General features: G+C 53.0%; 1 protein-coding gene across 1 annotated transcript; it reads left to right on the top strand.

The window, feature by feature from the left end:
• Window positions 1-2,069: 2,069 nt before the first annotated feature.
• Window positions 2,070-20,251, top strand: Slc6a7 (solute carrier family 6 member 7). The gene is made up of 14 exons (XM_051163549.1): window positions 2,070-2,255; window positions 6,967-7,150; window positions 8,692-8,823; window positions 8,924-9,158; window positions 10,600-10,738; window positions 11,889-12,023; window positions 12,976-13,079; window positions 13,205-13,329; window positions 14,426-14,538; window positions 14,614-14,745; window positions 15,189-15,288; window positions 15,448-15,548; window positions 16,085-16,252; window positions 19,874-20,251. The coding sequence occupies exons 1-14, from the start codon at window positions 2,223-2,225 to the stop codon at window positions 20,084-20,086; spliced, it is 1,914 nt and encodes a 637-aa protein (XP_051019506.1). The 5' UTR covers window positions 2,070-2,222; the 3' UTR covers window positions 20,087-20,251.
• The last annotated feature ends 16 nt before the right edge of the window (window positions 20,252-20,267 follow it).

Here is a 20,267-nt window from a genome sequence, read left to right as displayed (position 1 = left end):
TGGTCACTGAACACTTGGCTATTGTGTGTTTGCAAAGCTGGGGCTTCAGGGAGTAGAATGACTGACCAGGACAACATCTGTCAGAAAATCTCAAGTGTTTTTCTTTTTTCCCACCCAAGGCTGATGACAGGGAGATGGTGGCAGAGAGAAGACCAGGAAATGTAGCCTGGATTGGCTCACATCCTATATCCCAGCTGTGCATCTGCCCTCACCCTAACTGAATGATTTTTATAAGTCCTGCCCTCTCTGGGCCTCAGTTTCCCCCATCTGGAAAACATGGACCCAGCTCACTTGCACACCATACCCTCAGGGACTGTCACCAAAGCTCAGTGCTTGTCACATAATACACTTAATCAAGGAGGGTCAAGTTACCATCTTACCTCCCACCCCCAACCAGATGTTGCTATGCAGGGACCAGAAAGAGGCCAGTTTTCTGTTATGTAGAGTCAGCTGCCTCACCCAAGCCCCTGTTCCGGAGATTCTTCTGGACCTCTCAAAGGCCTGACAGTTTCCAGTGTCAGAGGGAGAGCAGGAAGAGAGGAAAGGTAAAGAGGAGGGAGCATGGGACCTGGGTGAGGCCCCTTCCTAAGCCCCAGGCCTCTGCTCCTCCCCAGGCAGGGCCATAGGCCCCTCCAGGACTATCCCTAAAGCTTAGAACTTCTCTGAGATCTTGGGCACATAACATCATTCCCCTGAGATCGCTTCTCCATGTTTAAAATGCTGTTGGGAAGAGTTCATCAGCAATTACTGGACATGGGCATCCATGATTATACAGCTGGGCTCAGGAGCCACCTGAGGTTCCTGAGGCAGCAGAGAGAAGTCCCTCCCTCCTAAGTCAGGGAAGCCTTGGCTGGCTAGACTCAGGTAGGATTATCTCAGAGGTTGGGGAAGAGAAGTGGGGTGCGCCCCCGCCCCTGCTCAGGAACTCTGTAACCTTGAAGTCTAGCCCTACCCTCAACCCTCAGAGCAGACCCTACCCTGGCATCTCCCAAACCCTACCCTGGCATCTCCCAAAGACCTCACCTCTGATGTAGACAGCAACCATATAGATGGTCAATGTCTAAAGGTGGCACCTTTTGAGGGCGTGGGTTTGTCCACACTTGGCTTCCCACAGCGCTTCATCCCAGTAAGCTAGCGCACGGATTGCTCAGTCACTCCAGCTATCTCTTTCCCATCCCAGCGGAAGGCTCACAAGACGGCCAGGTTCTCCTAGAGCTCGGCCAGACATTTGCTGGTCCGTGGCCATTTCACAGATACAATGTATAGCCCTGAGGCCACAGTGCTGATAGATAGGAACCTGCCTGTACACTACATCACAAGCCATGACAACATGGTGACACTTGCCTATCCCTTCTCCTTCCCCAAATCTCTCGATTGCACTTTCATGCCAAGAAAAGAGCAGTGCTGGGGCCACTATATCTATGAAGCCTGGTTGTCACACGCTAAGTTAACTGTGTGGCCTTGAGTGAGTAACTAAAGTCCTAGTCCTTAAGTTTCCTAATCTGCAAAACCAAAGGACTAACACCGGTTGAGAAAACAGATGTGGCCCAGGACCATTTTAAGAATCAGGATAAATGTCTTACTCATAGACTGATGGCTGAGGGAGCAAGCTAAGCAATTAGCTGAGTGCCTACTGTGTGGCAGCTCCATGCTGGTTGTTTTCTATGTTGGGCCTCTCTGAATTCCTTACACCCCAGTAAAGTGACATAAGGTAAAGACGTTGCCCTATAGAAAACTTAAGTTGAGGTCATCAGCAAAGAAAATGCCCGGTGCTGGAGCACCACACAGGAATATTAGTGTGCAAGAGCCCTCTGCCTGCCTCTCTCCTCACCCAAGGAACGAAAAGGAGGCCCAGAGAAGGTAGTCACTTGCCCAAGGTCACCCAGGAGACCGTAGCTGCGGCCGATGGATTCTGTCACGCACCCCCCTCCCCACCCGCTCGGGCAGCTCCAATCCGCAGCTCTGCGTGCGGGGGCGCGCGCATCCCCCTGCCGCCGTCTGTCCGTCATAGGATCTGTCTGGGTGTCTCCCCAGCCTAGGGCGCTGCGCGGGGGAGAGGCAGGGCGTTCGGAGCGCCCCACGCCCCGCAGCGGCCTCACGGCAGCGCCTGCGCCCTCCCCAGCCCGTGCGCGGGAGCCGCCGGGGCAAAGGCGCAGAGGTAGGACCATCGCTCGGTGCCCGCCTGGCTGCGCTCCAGCCAGCGACAACGCCAGCTCTCCAAGATGAAGAAGCTCCAGGAAGCTCACCTCCGCAAGGTAGGGCAGGAGGGCGGAGCGCACCTGGAGGAGGCTGGGAGGATCGACAGGCCAAAGGGATGCCCTCAACGCTCAGTACTAAGGAACCTCCTTCTAAACTGGATTACGGGGAAGGGCGGGGTCACCATCTCCCCTGGTGGGTCGGGGTTTAGTGCTAGGATCCAGGTTCACTGGGCCTCGGCCTGCAAACAGGTGTCCGCAGCCCCAGGAGGTGCTGATGGGTGGCTGGGGTCAGATACCCCTCTCCTAGTACTCCATTTGTTATACCAGGGCTTAACTTAGGGTGGGGGCGTTGGAAGCGGAATGTCAACACTGGCCTGGGCTCTGCTGAGGCTGGGATCTCGCCCTTGCTTTACCTGGGTACTCTAAACCGAGGGGCCTTTGCCAGCCTCCAGCGGATCTCCACTTCAGTCCTGAGGAGAACTCAGGCCCTGCGAGCTGCAGCCCCTCTAATACTTCCCTTGTACCTTTTCGCCCCGCAGTATTCCCTTTCCTGCTGAGACGCCCCCTCCCCCCAACCCCGGGAGACCCCAGACAGTCCCTAGTCAGGGTTGAAGAGAGGCAAGGACAGGGGTGGGGTGGGGGCGGGAGGGGGTGCCGGGGAACCTAAGAATGGGAGGTGGGGTAGCAATACAGAAGTCCAGCAGACCTCGATCTCCCGAGCACCTTGCCATGCTGGACCTCCCAGTTGTTTGTGGGGGTGGGGGAGTACTGAGGTGAGTTTCCTGGCGACAAGCTTTTAAGTACCAGCTCTATACAAGGAAAGAGAACTCCTGAGTACTGTTTCTGAAGCTGCCACTTGGAGGTGACCTGTCAAGTCCATTCTCCAGCCATCAGGCAGTCTCCGGTATGAAGATAAGAACCCCTCCCCCACTGGGCTGTATGAGATATGGAGATGGCTATGAACTGGAAGGGACAGGTACACGTGAGAAGACTACACAAGGGCTGGCTGCTGTCATCACTCACCACATCACACACACACACACACACACACACACACACACACACACACACACACAAACACAAACACACGCGCGCGCGCGCGCGCGCGCCCCTTCATTCAAGCTTTCTGATCTTCTGCTTCCAGGTCTGTAAACACTGACCTGGCATGAGGCACTTCTTGATGCTGTTTGTGGTCTCTTGGATTCTATTGGGTCTTGTTCCCGTTTTCCCCAAGGTGTTCTCTCTCTCTCTCTCTCTCTCTCTCTCTCTCTCTCTCTCTCTCTCTCTCTCTCTCTCTCTCTCTCTCTCTCTCTCTCTCTCTCTCTCTCTCTCTCTCTCTCTCTCTCTCTCTCTCTCTCTCTCTCCCCCCCTTCCCACAAGCACCCCCGGCCTCTGTCACAGCAACACATGATAGTAACAGCCATGTGGTTAGGAAGCTCTTGCTGAGTGTACCCCATGGGCGCTTCCCTGCCGCCTCGGTTGCTTCAGCCATCCACTAGACCCCACTAGCCCTATTTTGTAGACAGGGCAACTGAGGCACAGAAGGCTTCATGCCTTACCTGGAAGTAGAAGCTTCCTAGAACAAGCAGTGCAGTGCTGACACCCCACCCCACGCCCTATGTCTCAGAGAGAAGGAAGCCCCTGTGAGCAAGGCCGAGGGTCGGCAGAAGCGGCATGTGTCGGGGACTTGTGTGTGTGTGGGAGGACTCTTAGTCCTGCTCTGACCTTGGCTTGCCATTTGACCTTGGGGCCCCTCCCTTAGCTCCCTGGAGCTCTGTTTCCTGCAGTGAAGTGGGAATCCCGGATGCCTTTTGTCTTTCCCAGTAGGTAGACAGTGTAGGTTTGGCTGCACTCCCCCTCCTACTCCCCCCTCCCTCCTCTCCCCCCTCTCCTGGTGTCTGAGGGTGGGGACCTATATCAGTAGGTCCCAAAAAGAGAAGGTGCAGGTGCATGCTCAGAAGTGTGTTCCTACGTGAGCCAGAATGGGGAGCTGGAGCTCCCAGCCAGGTGGAAATGGAAAGCAAGCCAGGTAGGTTCTGGCCCTGCCCCATTTTTTTTTTTTTTTTTTTTTTTTTTTTTTTTTTTGTGGTTGCCCGCTGCTTCTGGACCAGCCCTATCCTCACAGTGCCAGGCTCCTGGGATTCACCTGATGGTGGGGCTAGGTCTCCATGTAGGTTCCTGATTGGCTCATCTTTGGGGGGCACCCCATTCTCTGGTCCTGGAACAGGAGCGCAAGCTTCCTTCTGATTGGGGGAGGTGGGGGACCAGTTGGCAGCCTCCTGCTCTTAGAACTCTTGTCGCCATGGAAACAGATCGGACTGCTCTGCGAGTGTTGGAAAGGGCAGTATCTCTGAGGGGATCAGAGGAGCCTCATTACTGGGACCTCCTGGCAGCTGGCCTGAAGGGAGCAGAGGGTCTCAGAGTCACAGGCCTACCTTGCAACCTAGTGATGGGGGTCAAGTCAGCTGGCTGTCACCAACTCCCCCTTAGAGCTCCTGTTGAGTCCTGGGGGGGTCCCCCAAAGGATGGTTCTCATAACTAGAGAGGCAGCCTTAGGAGAGGGGAGTAAAGAGTAGGAAGGGGAGGGGAGGGGAGGGGAGGGGAGGGCAGGGGAGGGAAAGGGAAGAGCTCTGCTAAGCCTGGGAGTTGCTGTTACCCTCACCTCATAATGTCCTAGGCTACGGCAGAAAAACCACCACTCTATCATTTATTTACCTCAGTTTTAAAGCACCTTTTTCATTTTGTCTGTCACTATCACCCACAACCATGCCAGGCTGTCCCTGTCGCCAGTGCCCAACCACAGACAAGATGGCTATCATGGTCACACTACTGTCACCAAGTCAGCCCAACACTGTAATTTCAGTGCAGCTGCAGGATCCACTGCCCAGCCTGACACTACCACAGACATCTCCAGCTGTGTGATCCTTTGCACCTCTACTCTCCTGCCTGGGATGGAAGCCAGGCCTGGTGCATGAGGACAGATGCTCTACCACTGGGCCACACCCCAGCCCCTCCTTTCATCATCTTGATCCCAGTGGCTTGTGTGGCCAGTACCCTGCGAAGCCTCCTCTGTCACTACCTTTTTTGGGTCGAAAGTCTTTGAGACGGAAACTCACCTAGTCAGTGGCTTGGTTCTGAGTGCCTGGAGAGGCTCTTAGCTGGTCCTCAGTCACTGTGAGCCTCTAGCAGAGGGCTCCCTGATGCTGTCCAGACTCACACCTCTGATGGGACCACGATGCTGGCTCCTCGAGACTCTTTTTTGTAAACAGAAATTAGGAACACTGCATTCTGGTCCCTATTTGGAATGTCCTGGCCCATTGAATGAGCTGACCGGGTCCTGCTAGCAAAGCCGTTTGTTTTAGATTGTATTTGCCCAGCTTTTGATTGGAGAATTCTTCCACAGAATGCCTACGAGCATCTCAAAGACTAAGTCTCTGGAAACACTGTTCTAGCCAATCTCCGCACTGTCTAGATGGGGCAGCAGAGACTCAGAGGACTGTGGTCACACTGTAGATTAGCGTGGACCGCAGGTCAGAATCAGGCCCTTGGCTCCCAGGAATTCCTACAAGCATACCTGGACAGAAAACTGAGGCAGGGGCTTTTCTCCTGTGGCACACACCATGGCTGGATATTTTCTGATTGGCCCACTTTGTGTTCCATTCTCCTGGGCGCTAGGGGATTTCAGAGGCAAGCAAGCAAGCAAGGTGGGCTTCCACCTTCTGACCCACAACCATGTTCCATGCTGGGAGCTGCTCTTTGAATTTTAGGTAGCTCTTCCGGTACCACAGGTACTTCAGGCAGTAAACCAGAGCAACTCATGAATATACCAATTTGTATATTCTTTGGAGTCAAGATCTCAAGGGCCTGGAGCTGATCTCCGCTTCTCAGCTCTAACCGCAGAGAGAGTACCCAGTGGACCTTCCTGACCACAGTGAATCATGGAAGGAGATAGCCAGCCAATTGGCCTTGTTCTTTTTGACACTTTCCTCCCCATTAATGATAGTTGATGGAGGACTTTCTGAGACAGCATAAGAGGCCTCTTCCTGCGTGCTAGGCAAAGCCCACAACCCCCACTAGGTCCTCTCAGCCACAAGAGAGAATTCTGATCCCTTCCTCAGGGAGCCCACATTCTGTCAGGTCCTCTGCTTCCTGTGCCAAGGGTACCCTAGCCCCCTGGAGCCTCTTTTCCTGAACACCTTCCAGTCTGGCCACCTGCTCTTGGGTGTGCCCCATACTGTCCTAGAACCCCAGTGGAGATAACCTCCAAGTGGGTGAAGACCTGGCCATTAAGCAGCGTGAGTTCTGGGTGCCAGGCACGATTCTCCTAAGGACAAAGCAGGCAAAGGCCTCAGGTAGGTCATGACCGCCCCCCCCCCACCCCTGAGCCCTAGCTTTCCTCGTGCTTGGAATGGTGTGCGGATGAGCAGTTGGCTCAGGCGCTGTGGGCAGAATGTGGAGTGCTGTGATCACTAACACCCAGTGACTGTCACAAAGATCATCATTGGCAGTGATATTAAAATTGGCTCATCCTTGGCCTATTTCTGCTAGTCAAGATGAATCTGGGCAGCTTCCTAAGGCCTGAGCCATTTGCTGGTCCCCGAGGATCTCCCAGCGAGGGCCTCTTGAGTCCAGGTGAAACCCCTTGATTATCTGAACCAATGGAGCGTTTTCCACTCAGCCTTGCCCAGTTCCACAGTCGTGGCTTGGGTTCCAGCTCCATCCTGACCTCACTCTCCTCCCTCTCTGCTTTGTTCTCTCTTACTGGCAGCCTGTCACCCCAGACCTGCTGATGACTCCCAGTGACCAGGGCGATGTAGACCTGGACATAGACTTTGCAGCAGACAGGGGCAACTGGACGGGCAAGCTGGACTTCTTGCTATCCTGCATTGGCTACTGTGTGGGCTTGGGAAATGTCTGGCGGTTTCCCTATCGAGCCTACACCAATGGAGGCGGTAAGGGCCCAGGAACCTCTTGGGGGTAACAGGGATGACAGACCAAGGCTTGGGGCCTATAGGATGACCTTTGAAGTGATCTTAGGTTAGATGGAGGAGGCTTACTCTGACTGGCCCTTTTTATCTCCCAAGCCCCTCCTCCTCCTGCCTTGCCATCCTGCTACCCAGGTTTCCTCCATGGGGTCTCATGCTTTCCCAGACCCTCTGGTTGGCAGGAAGAACTGTCTACCTGGCCATGGTGGACGTAAAGAGAGGTACCCCCTGTCACTATTCACATGCTTTGCAGTTCTGTCCTTGTGCTGTCCCTTCTCACGCCTCCTGCTCCATTCACCATTCCCTCTCTAGACTCTTCAATGTTCCCCCCCCCCCCCCACACCCCGCCCCCACACCCCGCCTCCTGGTTCTTTCCATTCAGAATGCAAACACAAGATCTATGCTCTATTACAAGCAACCCCCACTGTCCTTGATTCTCCATCAAGTTACCATGCTAAACCTCGTTAACAATGGCTAGGATGAAGTACATACACCACTGGCCAGGTCCTGATAGCAACCCTTCTGAGTAGGCCCCTTGGAAATGCGGAAGTAGCTAGGGTCTGGAGAGGCCAAGGACCCTGTCTAATGTCACATGGTGCAGATTCAACCTTCTGACTGTCTCCTCCAGGGCTCCGTGTTCTTATGTATCTCCAGCTCCCTCTCCCAAATTTGTTAAAGAGGTGTGTGTTGGCAAAGAGGAAACCAGACAATACTAAACCACCAAGCAAAATTGTGTGCCCACTGCCAGCTTCCAAGGCTGTCCCCTTTCCTACTCCCTGTCTTTTTCTGTGTGTTGACTTTGCTTCTTCCTCAGACAGGAAGCCCTCCTCTATGAAGTCGGGGTGGAGAGCCCAGACATAGACACTTCTGGAGTGACTGTTCTGGAGGGTTTAGTCACCTAGATCCTCTTAGAGGATGAATCGATACCGATTGCAAGGAAAGGGATCAGCCTGACGTGGGATATTTACCCATGGAGCTTCAGGAGGGTGGGCAGAGGGCTAGCTGTGTGCCTACAGCCCTGCCGGAGCCATCTGGAGGTAGGCAGCTGCCTGAAGGAGGTGGCTGTCTATGTGCGAAGAGAAGGGGAGGGGTGCCAGGCCCAGGAAACTTCAGGGCCCATGAAATCTCAGGTGCCAGCCAGAGCATCCGAGGCAGCATTCATGAGGAAGGGACCATTGAAGCCAGATTCTGGAGGCGTAGAGCTGGTACTCTTGGGAAGATAACGCATTCATCCACTCTTCATGTCTTCACTCACCCATGCAGCAGGTGTTTCTGGAATGTCTGCTCTGTGCCCAGCCATGTTCTGGGCTCTCTAGCTACAGAAGTGAGTAAATCCCCATCAGCTCCCCAGCCTCAGTGACCCCCAGGAGAAGTGTTCCATCCATCCACCACAGGTGGATGGTAGGTGACTGCTGTCAAGGCACAGCAGTGGGCCTGCCAGCACGGAACCTGGGAAGGGCTGGTCCACCTGAATCCCACTCCACCCTCATCTGCTACCTCCATTGCAGGAGCCTTTCTTGTGCCCTACTTCCTCATGCTGGCCATCTGTGGCATCCCCCTCTTCTTCCTTGAGCTCTCCCTGGGTCAGTTCTCCAGCCTGGGACCCCTGGCTGTCTGGAAGATCAGCCCCCTCTTCAAAGGTAAGCTCTCTTCAGTGATGTCTGGCTGTGTTGAGCCAGCGGGAGTTGCCCTGCTGCCAGGCTCCAGCCAGGAGGTGATGCCGTCTCTCCCCTACGACAGGTGCAGGTGCGGCCATGTTGCTCATCGTAGGCCTGGTGGCCATCTACTACAACATGATCATCGCCTATGTCCTCTTCTACCTCTTTGCCTCCCTCACCAGCAACCTGCCCTGGGAGCACTGTGGCAACTGGTGGAACACGGAGCGCTGCCTAGAGCACAGAGGCCCCAAGGATGGCAACGGGGTGCTGCCCCTAAATCTCAGCAGCACTGTCAGCCCCAGTGAGGAGTACTGGAGGTCAGTTTGACTGGGGTAGCCACTGGGGGAGGGAGGTCAGGAGGGGGGGGTGCTGTGCTGGTCTAGCCTGGGCTCTGGCAGGGGCGGGGATCCTGGCTCCTTTCTAGCCAGCTACTTTTAGAACAAAAGGATCAGACTAACTAATTCAGAAGACAGCTGTGCAGATTAGAGGACAGGGTGCATGGAAACCGCAGTCCATTTACTAACAAGAGTGATGTTTATTAGCAAGAGTGACATTTGAGAGTCTCCCACTGTCACAGTGTGGGTAATAGCCGCCTACCTACTTCATAGGGCACTATCTGTTTAGTCATTTTCTCAAATGTTCACTCTCTGAATAAGCATTTATTGAGCTGCTACGTCAGTTGGTAAAGCACTTAGCATAGATCCAGGGCCTTACAGAGTTAGAACCAGATCAGATTAGTGAGAGAGCAGAGGTAAGATGAAGGGCGCCTGTGAGGATTGAACAAGGCAACGTGGATAAAATCATCGTTGCAGTGCTAGCTGGAACGGTGGTTGTCAGAAAGACATGGTGGCTCACTAGCTGAGAAAATAAAGGCCTGAGGCTTGTTTAGTAGCAGCCAGGAAGACACTAAGGATTCCTGATTCCATTCTGTTCCAGGATACTCTAGTAGCCCAGACCCTGGATGGGTAGCCCCTTCCTTCCCCTGCAAAGGATTGCTCGCAAGAGGTCCCCCAATAGGTTGTGTCTTGAAATGGTCCCTCTCCCAGCTTGCATGGCCTGTACAGTCCACTCCTCTGTTCATTTCCAGGCCAGCCAGAGGGCCTGTGCCTGCTAAAGTATGACCTAATAGTTTGAGTATGCCATGCAAAACTCAAGGACTTGACATGGTTGCTGTGACTGCCAAGGGTCTCTGTGGCAATACTAAGGCTGATCACATTGGGTGAGGTATAGACAGGGCAGATGGCACTGCCAAGAGGGCTAATTGGAGGGAGTTTAATGAAGAGGCTTTGTAGAGGATCAGGGATTCGAGAGAGAGAGAGAGAGAGAGAGAGAGAGAGAGAGAGAGAGAGAGAGAGAGAGAGAGAGAGAGAGAACTGCTACCATGCAGAACCAAGGGGGCAAAGAGAGGGATTGTGGGCCTTGAACATTTGGAAATGGGACCTTCCAATATGAACCATGACTCAGGGGGGCATAGTCATTGCTAGGCTCCTGAATGGACTGCATGTGTGTAGGTAAGTGTACACACACACATATATATGTATGAAAATACAAGATCCATCAAGCCTATACTTGTTGTTTGCTCCCCAAAGGAGTTGGGGGGAAGAGGTAGAGGCAAATTGGACTCAGACAATCCAAGATAAATGGAAAGGGGTTGGAAAGTATCACATGGGGAAAAGAGCTACCTGTCTTGGAAGGCTGGACATGGCTCCCCCCAAGCACAGGCTGACCAGAGGATGCTCCGATCACTGTCTCCCACAGCCGCTATGTCCTGCACATTCAGGGAAGCCAGGGCATCGGCCAACCCGGGGAGATTCGCTGGAACCTCTGCCTCTGCCTGCTGCTGGCCTGGGTTATCGTGTTTCTCTGTATCCTCAAGGGTGTGAAGTCCTCGGGCAAGGTGAGGCTTGAAAGGCTGGGTGCCAAGACTCAGTGGCTGGGGAGGAAGTGGGTGCTGGTCAAGGATGGGAAGATGACAGAATTCACCTGGTGAGGGGAAGAGAGGACCTAGGGATGGCTGTGCCTGAAGTGGGGGAGGAGGTCAGTAGGAGGGACACTGGGCTAGGTGCCTGCTTTAGGAAATATCCATTGGTTATTCAAGTTGGCACTCTTATCCAGAAATTGATGTTTTGCATTGACTCAGTGAGGATTTATGGAATGCTTATGGGATGGATTTCTAGATCAGACCTCTTGGAGATGCAGGTGACCCATACCCAGATGTGTCATGAGCTGGAACATGAGCATAGGCCCTGGGGGTGCACAATGGCATGGCTGGGTCTAGGTGCCCCTCGACATTTCAGTGAAGCCTTCCTCCACACTGGCTTCCCTCCGCTTGCTTCCTCAGTCTGTGGATTATCATAGAACTTACCTTATTGAATTAGGTGGGCTTCGTATCCATCCCATACCCAGTCTCCGTGGCAAGAAGGGATTATCTGTTTGGCTGGGCCTGCTCCTGAGCCCATCCCTGCAGCTGGACATGCAGTGAACCCCATGTAGGGAAAGTTGGATTACTGTTACCGGGTGAAGACAAACTAGATCCTAGGAGACCAGTGTGCACTGCAAGTGATGGGTGGAGAGGTATTAGAAAATTAGATCATTATTAAATGACCCAGATTTTAAGTGATCTTTGCTAAGCCAGAGGACATCACTGTGCAGTATAGAGTGGAAAGTGTTAGAGAGGAGGGACCACCATGGTCACCAGTGAGGCAGAGGTTGGTGACGCTTGGTGAGATGGCGAGAAAAGTGGCCGGCTGGATGCTCAGAAAGGTGAGGATGTCAGGTAGCTTGTAGAGATGCAGGGGCAGAATTCTCACCACCAGCGGTGCAAGCCTGTACCATTAGAGATGGGGCTGGGGTGGTCTTGGGAAGCAGGGTAGCAACACTTGGCTGGTGATGGGGAGACCAGGAGGGATGGAGAGGAGACATCCAGAACGGTAGCTGTTCCCTGCCTCAGGACCAGCAAAAGTTGAGAAGGTGGGTCCCCGGGATGAGGATTTGGGCAGGCAGAGCTGTGTGGAGAATCCTCTGGCACTCACCCTGCCCTCTTCCAGGTGGTGTATTTCACAGCCACCTTTCCCTACCTCATCTTGCTCATGCTGCTGGTACGAGGAGTGACCCTTCCCGGGGCCTGGAAGGGCATCCAGTTCTATCTCACTCCCCAGTTCCACCACCTGCTATCTTCCAAGGTGAGCGAGTAGTGTGAAAGGAGGGGTCTACGGGAGAGGGGGGCAGGGGTGGGGAGCCTCTTGAGCCTCCAGCTGCAGCACTGTGGCAGCCCTTCCTGTGTGTCCTCGCTTAGTCGTTAAAATCCTATGAAGCATATATTATTTTGTTCATCTGACAAAAGAAAAAAGAAAAAACACAAGGCTCACAAGAATTAGTGATGAGCATAAGGTCTCAGGCTGGGGTTTCCTTCAGATCTGAATGGCTCCGAAGCCCAGGGCGACATTGGTACCAGGGATGATCGCAACATGTCTCTGGCAGCGACACTACTGACCGCTGACTATACCCGACACTTTTCCAGTATTGTAGTTTATGGCAGGCACCTTGGTCTATGGTTGAGTTCTGGCTCTGGAGTCATTTTAAAAGACCTAGGTACAAGCCTCACTCCTCCACTTGCTGAGTAACTCCAAACAAGTGACTTCTCTCTGGACCCATTTACCCCTCACTGTGCCTCCCCATGAGGTAGGAACTATTCTAGGTCCTTCATCTGTGCAGATGGGAGTGCAGAGGGGATGACAAGGGCTCGTCCAGGATGTAGTTAGGACCTGTTTAGGATGAGGACCAGTTCAGATCCCTCTGACTCCAGGCAGGGAGTAAAGCGGTTACATAGGCCTGTGCTCAACTCCAATCGGCTGGCAACTCTGCATTAGCCACACCTTCCTTCAGGACTGGACCAGGCTTAGAGACCATCTACTAGACCCCAGGTGGTAAACTGAGTCCCAGAAAGGGGAAGGACTTGCCCACGTCATGCAGTGTCATGCAGTGTAAGTGCTGGAGCTGGGCGTACCCCTGGCCCTCATTTGTAACCCTGCCTGTTCCCCATTCCTTGCCGAACCTCTCCCTCTCTCACCCTCACCCCTCCTCCTTCTCTCCTGGGCCCTCCCTGTCTTCTCTGCCCCTCTTTCCTTGGCACAGGTATGGATTGAAGCTGCTCTACAGATATTTTACTCCCTGGGAGTGGGGTTTGGGGGTCTTCTCACCTTTGCCTCCTACAACACGTTCCACCAGAACATCTACAGGTCAGTGCTTGGAGCTTCCCAGTGTCGGGGGGCCAAACTCAGGAGGACTGCTGCCAATGATGCGGCTCTCTTGGGGTGAGGGTGTGGTCAGCTCACCCTGGCTTGGGTTTGGACTCTCCTGGCAGAGACACTTTCATTGTCACTCTGGGCAACGCCATCACCAGCATCCTGGCTGGTTTCGCTATCTTCTCGGTGCTGGGCTACATGTCTCAGGAGCTGGGTGTGCCTGTGGACCAAGTGGCCAAAGCAGGTAGGTACGGTGTTGCTTATAACAAAATCTCAATCATTTGGTTTTTACCAATAAAGATACGGGAGCCAGATGCTGGGGTGAAAGCCTGCTAGCTCAGAGAGGCAGAGAAAGTACCCAGCTGACCTTCCTCCTCAGCCAATGTCCCAAAAGGGGCATGTTCCTTCCCACACAGCATCTCAAAAAAAAAAAAAAAAAAAAAAATCCCCAAAACACCTTCAAACTAAATGTCCCTCCCTTCTACTTCCTGTGAGTCTCTTTATCCAACCCCCTGACTTCCTCTCTGTCTTTATGGTTTTTTTCCTATGTTCACTCTCTGTCAACTGGTTGCTTGCTCTGTCTCTTGGCCTATGGTTGATTTTACTTAATCCTGTTTATAGTATTCAGAGTAGAAAGTTCTTGGACTAAAGGTGTGTGCTGGGGCTGAGCAACACCACAACCAGAAACAGGTTTTTCCAGTAAACAACACAGTCTCGGGGTTCACAGTGTGATCAAATGTTCTGCAACAGTGGGGGGGGGAGCAGCATGCAAAAGTTTAGTTGGGTGAAAGGTGTCTGGGCCACACACAGGATATCAACACACACTTGTGGGGGGGCATTTGTGTAAATGCATGGGTGTGCAAATGAGTGTGTGAACTACAATCTGTTCTGGAGACAAAGAGTTTCTGTATGAGGCTGTCTTGTCTTTCAGGTCTTGTTTGTCCAAACAAGTCACATCCTGAGTTGAGATGTATGTGTGAGAGGGAAGCTAGGGTGCCAATGATCTGTGAGTCAGCGTGTTTGTGTCAGTAGGTGAGTGTAAGTATGCGGATTGGTGGGGGTTCTTTGTACAAAGGAGTGCGTGCAGACCTGTGTCTAACTACGTGCTACATTTGGTTCCCGTGTGTACTTGTCCGTGTCTGCTAATTTATATTCAATAGCCCTATGTACTGAGCACCTGCCGTGTGCCTTCCTGAATCCTGGGCACTAAAAAGTGATCAGTGTGTTCAGTTAGTGTCTGAGCGAGCCTCCACACAGACACAAACCACTCTGTATATGTGAGTGCATTTTGGGGCATAGTATGTACCCCAGGCTGCTGACCCTGCATGCCCTGGGCCCAGGCCCTGGCCTGGCTTTTGTTGTCTACCCACAGGCCATGACTATGCTGCCCCTGTCACCTTTCTGGTCCTTCCTCTTCTTCTTCATGCTTTTGACTCTTGGCCTGGATAGCCAGGTGAGCCTTGCCCTTGGGAGTGGGCACTGCTATGTGTGCATGTAGAACTCACTCTGACCTCAGTATCTCCCACAGTTTGCCTTTCTAGAGACCATAGTGACTGCAGTGACAGATGAGTTCCCATACTACCTGCGACCCAAGAAGGCGGTGTTCTCAGGCCTTATCTGTGTAGCCATGTACCTGATGGGGCTGATCCTTACCACAGATGTGAGTGACCTGCAGTGGGTGCCAAGGTGGGGGAGCTGGGCAGGGCGGCACTTGCAGCAGTATTTTTAACCAGTCACTGAATTGCTTCTGGTGCTACCAGGGACTGTTTCCTGTGGCAGGCACCTTGGTCTATGGTTGAGTTCTGGCTCTCGAGTCATTTTGAAAGACTTGGGTTCAAGCCTCACTCCTCCACTTGCTGAGTGACTCCAGACAAGTGACTTCTCTCTGGACCCCCCCCCCTTTTTTCCCCTCATCCATAAATGGGTCAGTCCTGTTAGGAGATCAGGCTGTTGGGAGGCAGGAAGGGACGTTGTCTCTATGGGGCTGAGGGGGCAGATTATTCCATGGTTTTTACCCTCGCAGTGCCCTGGCTGCTTTCCACTCACCTCCTGCCAGAGAAAGAGGCTCAGGCTGGAGGCCCAATGCTATGCTCTGTGTTCCAGGGGGGTATGTACTGGCTGGTCCTTCTGGATGACTACAGTGCCAGCTTCGGACTCATGGTGGTGGTGATTACCACGTGCCTCGCTGTCACCCGGGTATATGGTGAGAAGGGTGGGGGGAGGTAGGTGGGATGGGGAAGCAGGCTGACACTCCCCAGAGTGAGAGAACAGGGTGTGGACCCTATAGCAGTCAGCCATGGAGGAGGGGGTCACTGGCACTGGTGGGACCTCTCATGGGGACACTTTCTCCTCCCCTGTGCAGGCATCCAGAGGTTCTGCCGAGACATCCACATGATGCTGGGCTTTAAGCCAGGCATCTACTTCAGAGCCTGCTGGCTGTTTCTGTCCCCGGCCACACTCCTGGTAACCAGGGGGTGGGAGGGAAGGTCGCTGGCTGGGGCCCCAAGGCCAAGTGCAGGTCCCTCTGTGCAGATAGTCTAGCTGGGTTGTCCTGGCTCAGAGTGAGCCTTTGCTAGGCCTGTGGACTAGGCATCAGGACCTAGCTCACACTTGCCCCTTCACACCCCAGTTTTCTGAGCTGTGCTAGACCTAGTCTTATATTTGGTCGGCAAATGAGTGGGGCGTTCCTAGTTCTTAGGGCCTCAGGACTGTGTTTTGCTTGTCATAGGGTGGGAGCAGCTGGGAGAGAGGCTGTCTCAGGATTTATGCTATGTCCGAGCTGGGCTGTCACATACCTTCATATTGAGTCAGCTTGGAGCTAGGCAATAGCCCAGGTCTGGCAAAGGCCCCAGAGACAGACCATCTTCAGTTCTGGTAGGATCATGCATGAGCACGTCCCAGCTAGGCCCCTCTCAGGCCTTAAGGTGGTCCAGGCCCAGGCCATGCCATTCTCTGGGTTCCACTGAAGGTCTAGTGATGCTGGAATCTCTACTCTGCAGGCCTTGCTAGTGTACAGCATCGTCAAGTACCAGCCCTCAGAGTACGGCAGCTATCGCTTCCCCGCCTGGGCCGAGCTGCTAGGCATCCTGATGGGCCTGCTCTCCTGCCTTATGATCCCAGCCGGCATGCTGGTAGCTGTGCTTCGAGAGGAAGGCTCACTCTGGGAGGTGAGTTTGCCTTCCCTGCCTGCCTATAGCCTTCGAGGCCTGTGGCCCAGCTCTGGTCTCACCTCTCAGTGTAAAGAAGAACCCCTCCCCCCAAAAAACAAAAAACAAACAGCACCTGTACCTGCATAGCCAGAGCCTGGCAGGATCCTTGTAGGCTGCAGGAGGCCCATGTGGTCTAGAGTCACTTGGGGCTAGGGTCACACGCTGAACTTCGCAGCCTCGGTGTTGGAACTGCAAAGAACTACTCCAAAGACCACTGACGATAGTGTAGGGGTTGGAACTTGAACTCAGCATCCAGAGCCAGTGGATAAATTGAGATACCCCAGAAGGCAGGCTATCCCTCTTGTCCTATGTTTAGGATTCCTGCTGGGTCCACAGGTACTAGTATAGAACAGTAATCAGTAGCCGGGCAGCAGTGGTGGCGCACACCTTTAATCCCAGCGTTGGGAGGCAGAGACAGATGGATCTCTGTGAGTTCAAGGACAGCCTGGTCTACAGAGCGAGTTCCAGGACAGCTGGAGCTGTTACACAGAGAAACCCTGTCTCAAAAAACCAGAGAGAGAGAGAGAGAGAGAGAGAGAAAGAGAGCAATCAGTTAGCCAGGTGTGGTGGCACTTGCCTTTCCCAGCTCTCGGGAGGCAGAGGCAGGTGGATCTCTTTGTGATCAAGGCCAGTACAACTCCCTCTGGTCTACAGAGGGAGTTCCAGGACAGCCAGTGCTGTCTTCAAACAAACAAACAAGCAAACAAACATAAAAGAACAATTGGTACAGGAGCCAGAAGGCCTTGAAGTGGACAAGTAGCACCCCATCTGTGGGCCAGCAGACATTCTGTGTGACCATAAGGGGATCTTAGCCTCTCTCTGGGCCCAGGGAAAGCTTTGTACATAGAGTCTTCACTTTGGCCACTGTGAGTCTGGAATCCTCCTCAGAGGCCATCATCATGAGTCAATGGAGCTCAAATGAACCTGATGGTGGCCAGATAGGACCTGGGCCTATCCCTATGACACACACTTAACAGAAGGTGCCAGAGCCAGCTAGTCCCACCTCATGAGAGCTGACTGTTGAGAAATTTAGGAATGCTGTGATTCCATTGTTAAACCAGCTCTAGCCTGAAACCAGAAATGGCCGGAAATGAGTTGTAAAAGCAGGCTTGTGCCCCTTCTGTAGGGCCTGTGCCTCAACATGCTGCTGCCACAATGCCTGCCCAACACAGCTATTCTCTCTCTCTCTCTCTCTCTCTCTCTCTCTCTCTCTCTCTCTCTCTCTCTCTCTCTCTCTCCCTCCCTCCCTCCCTCCCTCTCTCTCTCTCTCTCTCTCTCTCTGCCCACCTGCTGCTCTCTGCTCTCTAATGACAGGTTGGAGTCAAGCCATTACTCTGCTTCCAATCACTGTATGGCTTGGGGCTAAGCTCTTCCCTTCTCTGAATCTCAGAGTTCTCTTTAGCTTCTCAAAGATCTGACAGTTGTGCCCTTGCTCAAGAGCCAGGTGCGTGCAGAGGACAGAAGAACAGGATAGCCCAGAGCCAGGGAAGTCAGTACTTGAAAGGCCCAGGCGCGGCCTCTCACGATCAGAGCTTCCTTCCATCCCAACAGCGTTAATGAGCCTACTGCAGTTATCTCTCTAGCCAGGAATGCCTGCCTCTAAGGTTGCTGTGAGAAAAGGAGCCAGTCAGATGAAGGGGTAGAAAAACAGAACATTAACAAAGTTTGAGATGTGGCCAATCTAGGTTCAAATCCCAGTGCCACCATTTCCCACCTGTGTGACTTTGGCCAACTTAAGCGACCTCTCTGAGCTTTAACCTTCAGATAATATCTGTAAAAGAAAAGGGGATGGAGGATAAATAACTCTTTTATAGGGTACTTCAAAGATTAAAAAGGCCAACACCTACCTAAAACAGAGCTGGGGTATGCTATGTGCTCAATTCCAGACCAGGAGTACCCATAGAGGCTGTTTTTCCTCTGAGCACCATCCAGCGACATAGTTGATTGTCGTGGAGGGTAACTAAAATGACTATAAGCCAGGATCATGGTTAGCATCCTCCCAGGTACAGGACAGCCCCACAGTTTGTCCCTCCCAGAAGGCCAGTGGTGCTCAGGTATACACAGAAACATCTAGATCCTTGGTGTTGGAGACCTTGCATTGTGGGCGCTAGGCAATAATGGATTGAGGGGTGCTGTCTGAGTTCTGTACCTCAAAAGAACAAACACACAAACTGAGAGCAGAACGCAGATGGAGAGTGGTGAAAGGCGCTATTTTGGCCAGGGCAGTGGGCATCAGAGAGAGATGTCAAGATGGACAAGGTGACCAAGACAGCATCCCTGGCAGCCAGCAATAAGTATAAAAGCCATGAGGGAAGAAGGGCTGGCATGTTTGAGGAGAGAAAAGAGGCCCGTGGACCTGGGGTAGGGGCGTGGGGAGTGGCAGGTCCAAGATTGTGGAATGTCTTAGTGTGCTTTCTATTGCCATGTTTAAAATACCACAACCAGGGTTGGGGATGGCTCAGTGGTTAAGAGCACTCGCTTGGCCTTGCAGAAGACCCTAGTTCCCACAATCAGGTAACTCACAACTGTCTGTAGCTCCAGGTCTGAGATCTGACGCTTTCTTCTGGTCTCTGCAGACACCTGCACTGATGTGTACATAGTCACACACAGACACATGCACCTGAGTGTACCTAAAATTAAAAATAAACTAACACACACACACACACACACACACACACACACACACACACACACACACATACACACTGACCAAAATCAAGTTGGGGAGGAAAGGGTTTGTTTGGTTTGTGTCAAGTTGACGAAAACCAGTGAGTACAGGAAGGTAGGCAGGGCAGGTCACAGAGAGCATGGCAAACATTCAGACTTCATTCCAAGGAAGAGGAGAAACCATTGGCAAGTTTGTGAGGAGCTGGCTCCAACAGTTGAATAAATGCCACCACACACTGGGTGCCAAAATGCTGTTGGCGCTAGACCAAGAGCCTGTCACATTCTGTGTGCCCTTGGAACCTCTACCCAGTGGGCTTCATCAGTTGTCAGTGGCCTTCTTTTTCTCAGCGTACAGGGTTCTTCCTCCAGCAGGATGGGCAGAGGGCCCTGGGAATGTGGCTAAGGATGGTCTCTGGGATTGTATGCTTAGTCAGCCCCTGAGTCAGCTCCCTCCTTCCTAGACAGTGGGTTCTGAGAAGTGTCTAGGAAGGCCGCCTCAGACCTGCCTCTGTCCTGGCTGCCAGTTCTTTCTGAAAAGCCCCCAGCAAGTCTGGATTCTGCTTTGAGCAGAAGAAAGCTTCAGTGGGTTCCTGAGTCTACCTTTAAATGTTTGTCAGGGTGTGTGTGTGTGTGTGTGTGTGTGTGTGTGTGTGTGTGTGTGTGTGTGTGTGTGTGTCTGCACATGCATGTGTGTGTGTGCGCACACCTTGTCTCACAGCCTTTGCAGCCACATTATTCCTAGCACTAACTAGTTATATCCTCTTTACAATGCCCCATTGTGGAGTTTACAGATAGATCCTTGGGAACACCAGTACTGACGTGGCAGAGCAGATTCTCACAGGACATAGAGGTCTTCTCTGGGTGCCTGGCCATGGAAAACACTAACCCCCCATTGTCATTGCTCTGCCACAGAGACTTCAGCAGGCCAGTCGGCCTGCTATAGACTGGGGCCCATCACTGGAAGAGAACCGGACGGGCATGTATGTGGCCACACTGGCTGGGAGCCAGTCACCAAAGCCGCTAATGGTACACATGCGCAAATACGGAGGCATCACCAGCTTCGAGAACACGGCCATTGAGGTGGACCGAGAGATCGCAGAGGAAGAGGAAGAATCCATGATGTGAGACTGGAGACCACCAAACAGGAGGGCTGGCCAGGGCCTGCAGGGGACAGCTATACCTGCTGGAATTCTGGCAATGGGAGGTTGCCACAGCAACGCCAGTCTCCAGCATAAATCTTTCTTTTGTGGCCTCTATATCTCCTGGAACCTCTATCTAGATGGACATACAACACACTAGATAGTCC

Source organism: Acomys russatus, chromosome 20 (genome assembly GCF_903995435.1).
Source record: "Acomys russatus chromosome 20, mAcoRus1.1, whole genome shotgun sequence".
Taxonomy (NCBI): domain Eukaryota; kingdom Metazoa; phylum Chordata; class Mammalia; order Rodentia; family Muridae; genus Acomys; species Acomys russatus.
The sequence above is the reverse complement of the archived record's forward strand: the minus strand, read 5'-3'. Positions and strand labels throughout refer to the sequence as shown.

Excerpts from the sequence above, each read along its gene's own strand:
- Slc6a7 (XM_051163549.1), top strand. The coding sequence starts at position 2,223 with ATGAAGAAGCTCCAGGAAGCTCACCTCCGCAAG. Across the intron at positions 13,330-14,425 it reads GGACCAAGTGGCCAAAGCAG|GCCCTGGCCTGGCTTTTGTT; the intron begins GTAGGTACGGTG and ends CCCTGGGCCCAG. Across the intron at positions 15,289-15,447 it reads CGCTGTCACCCGGGTATATG|GCATCCAGAGGTTCTGCCGA; the intron begins GTGAGAAGGGTG and ends TCCCCTGTGCAG.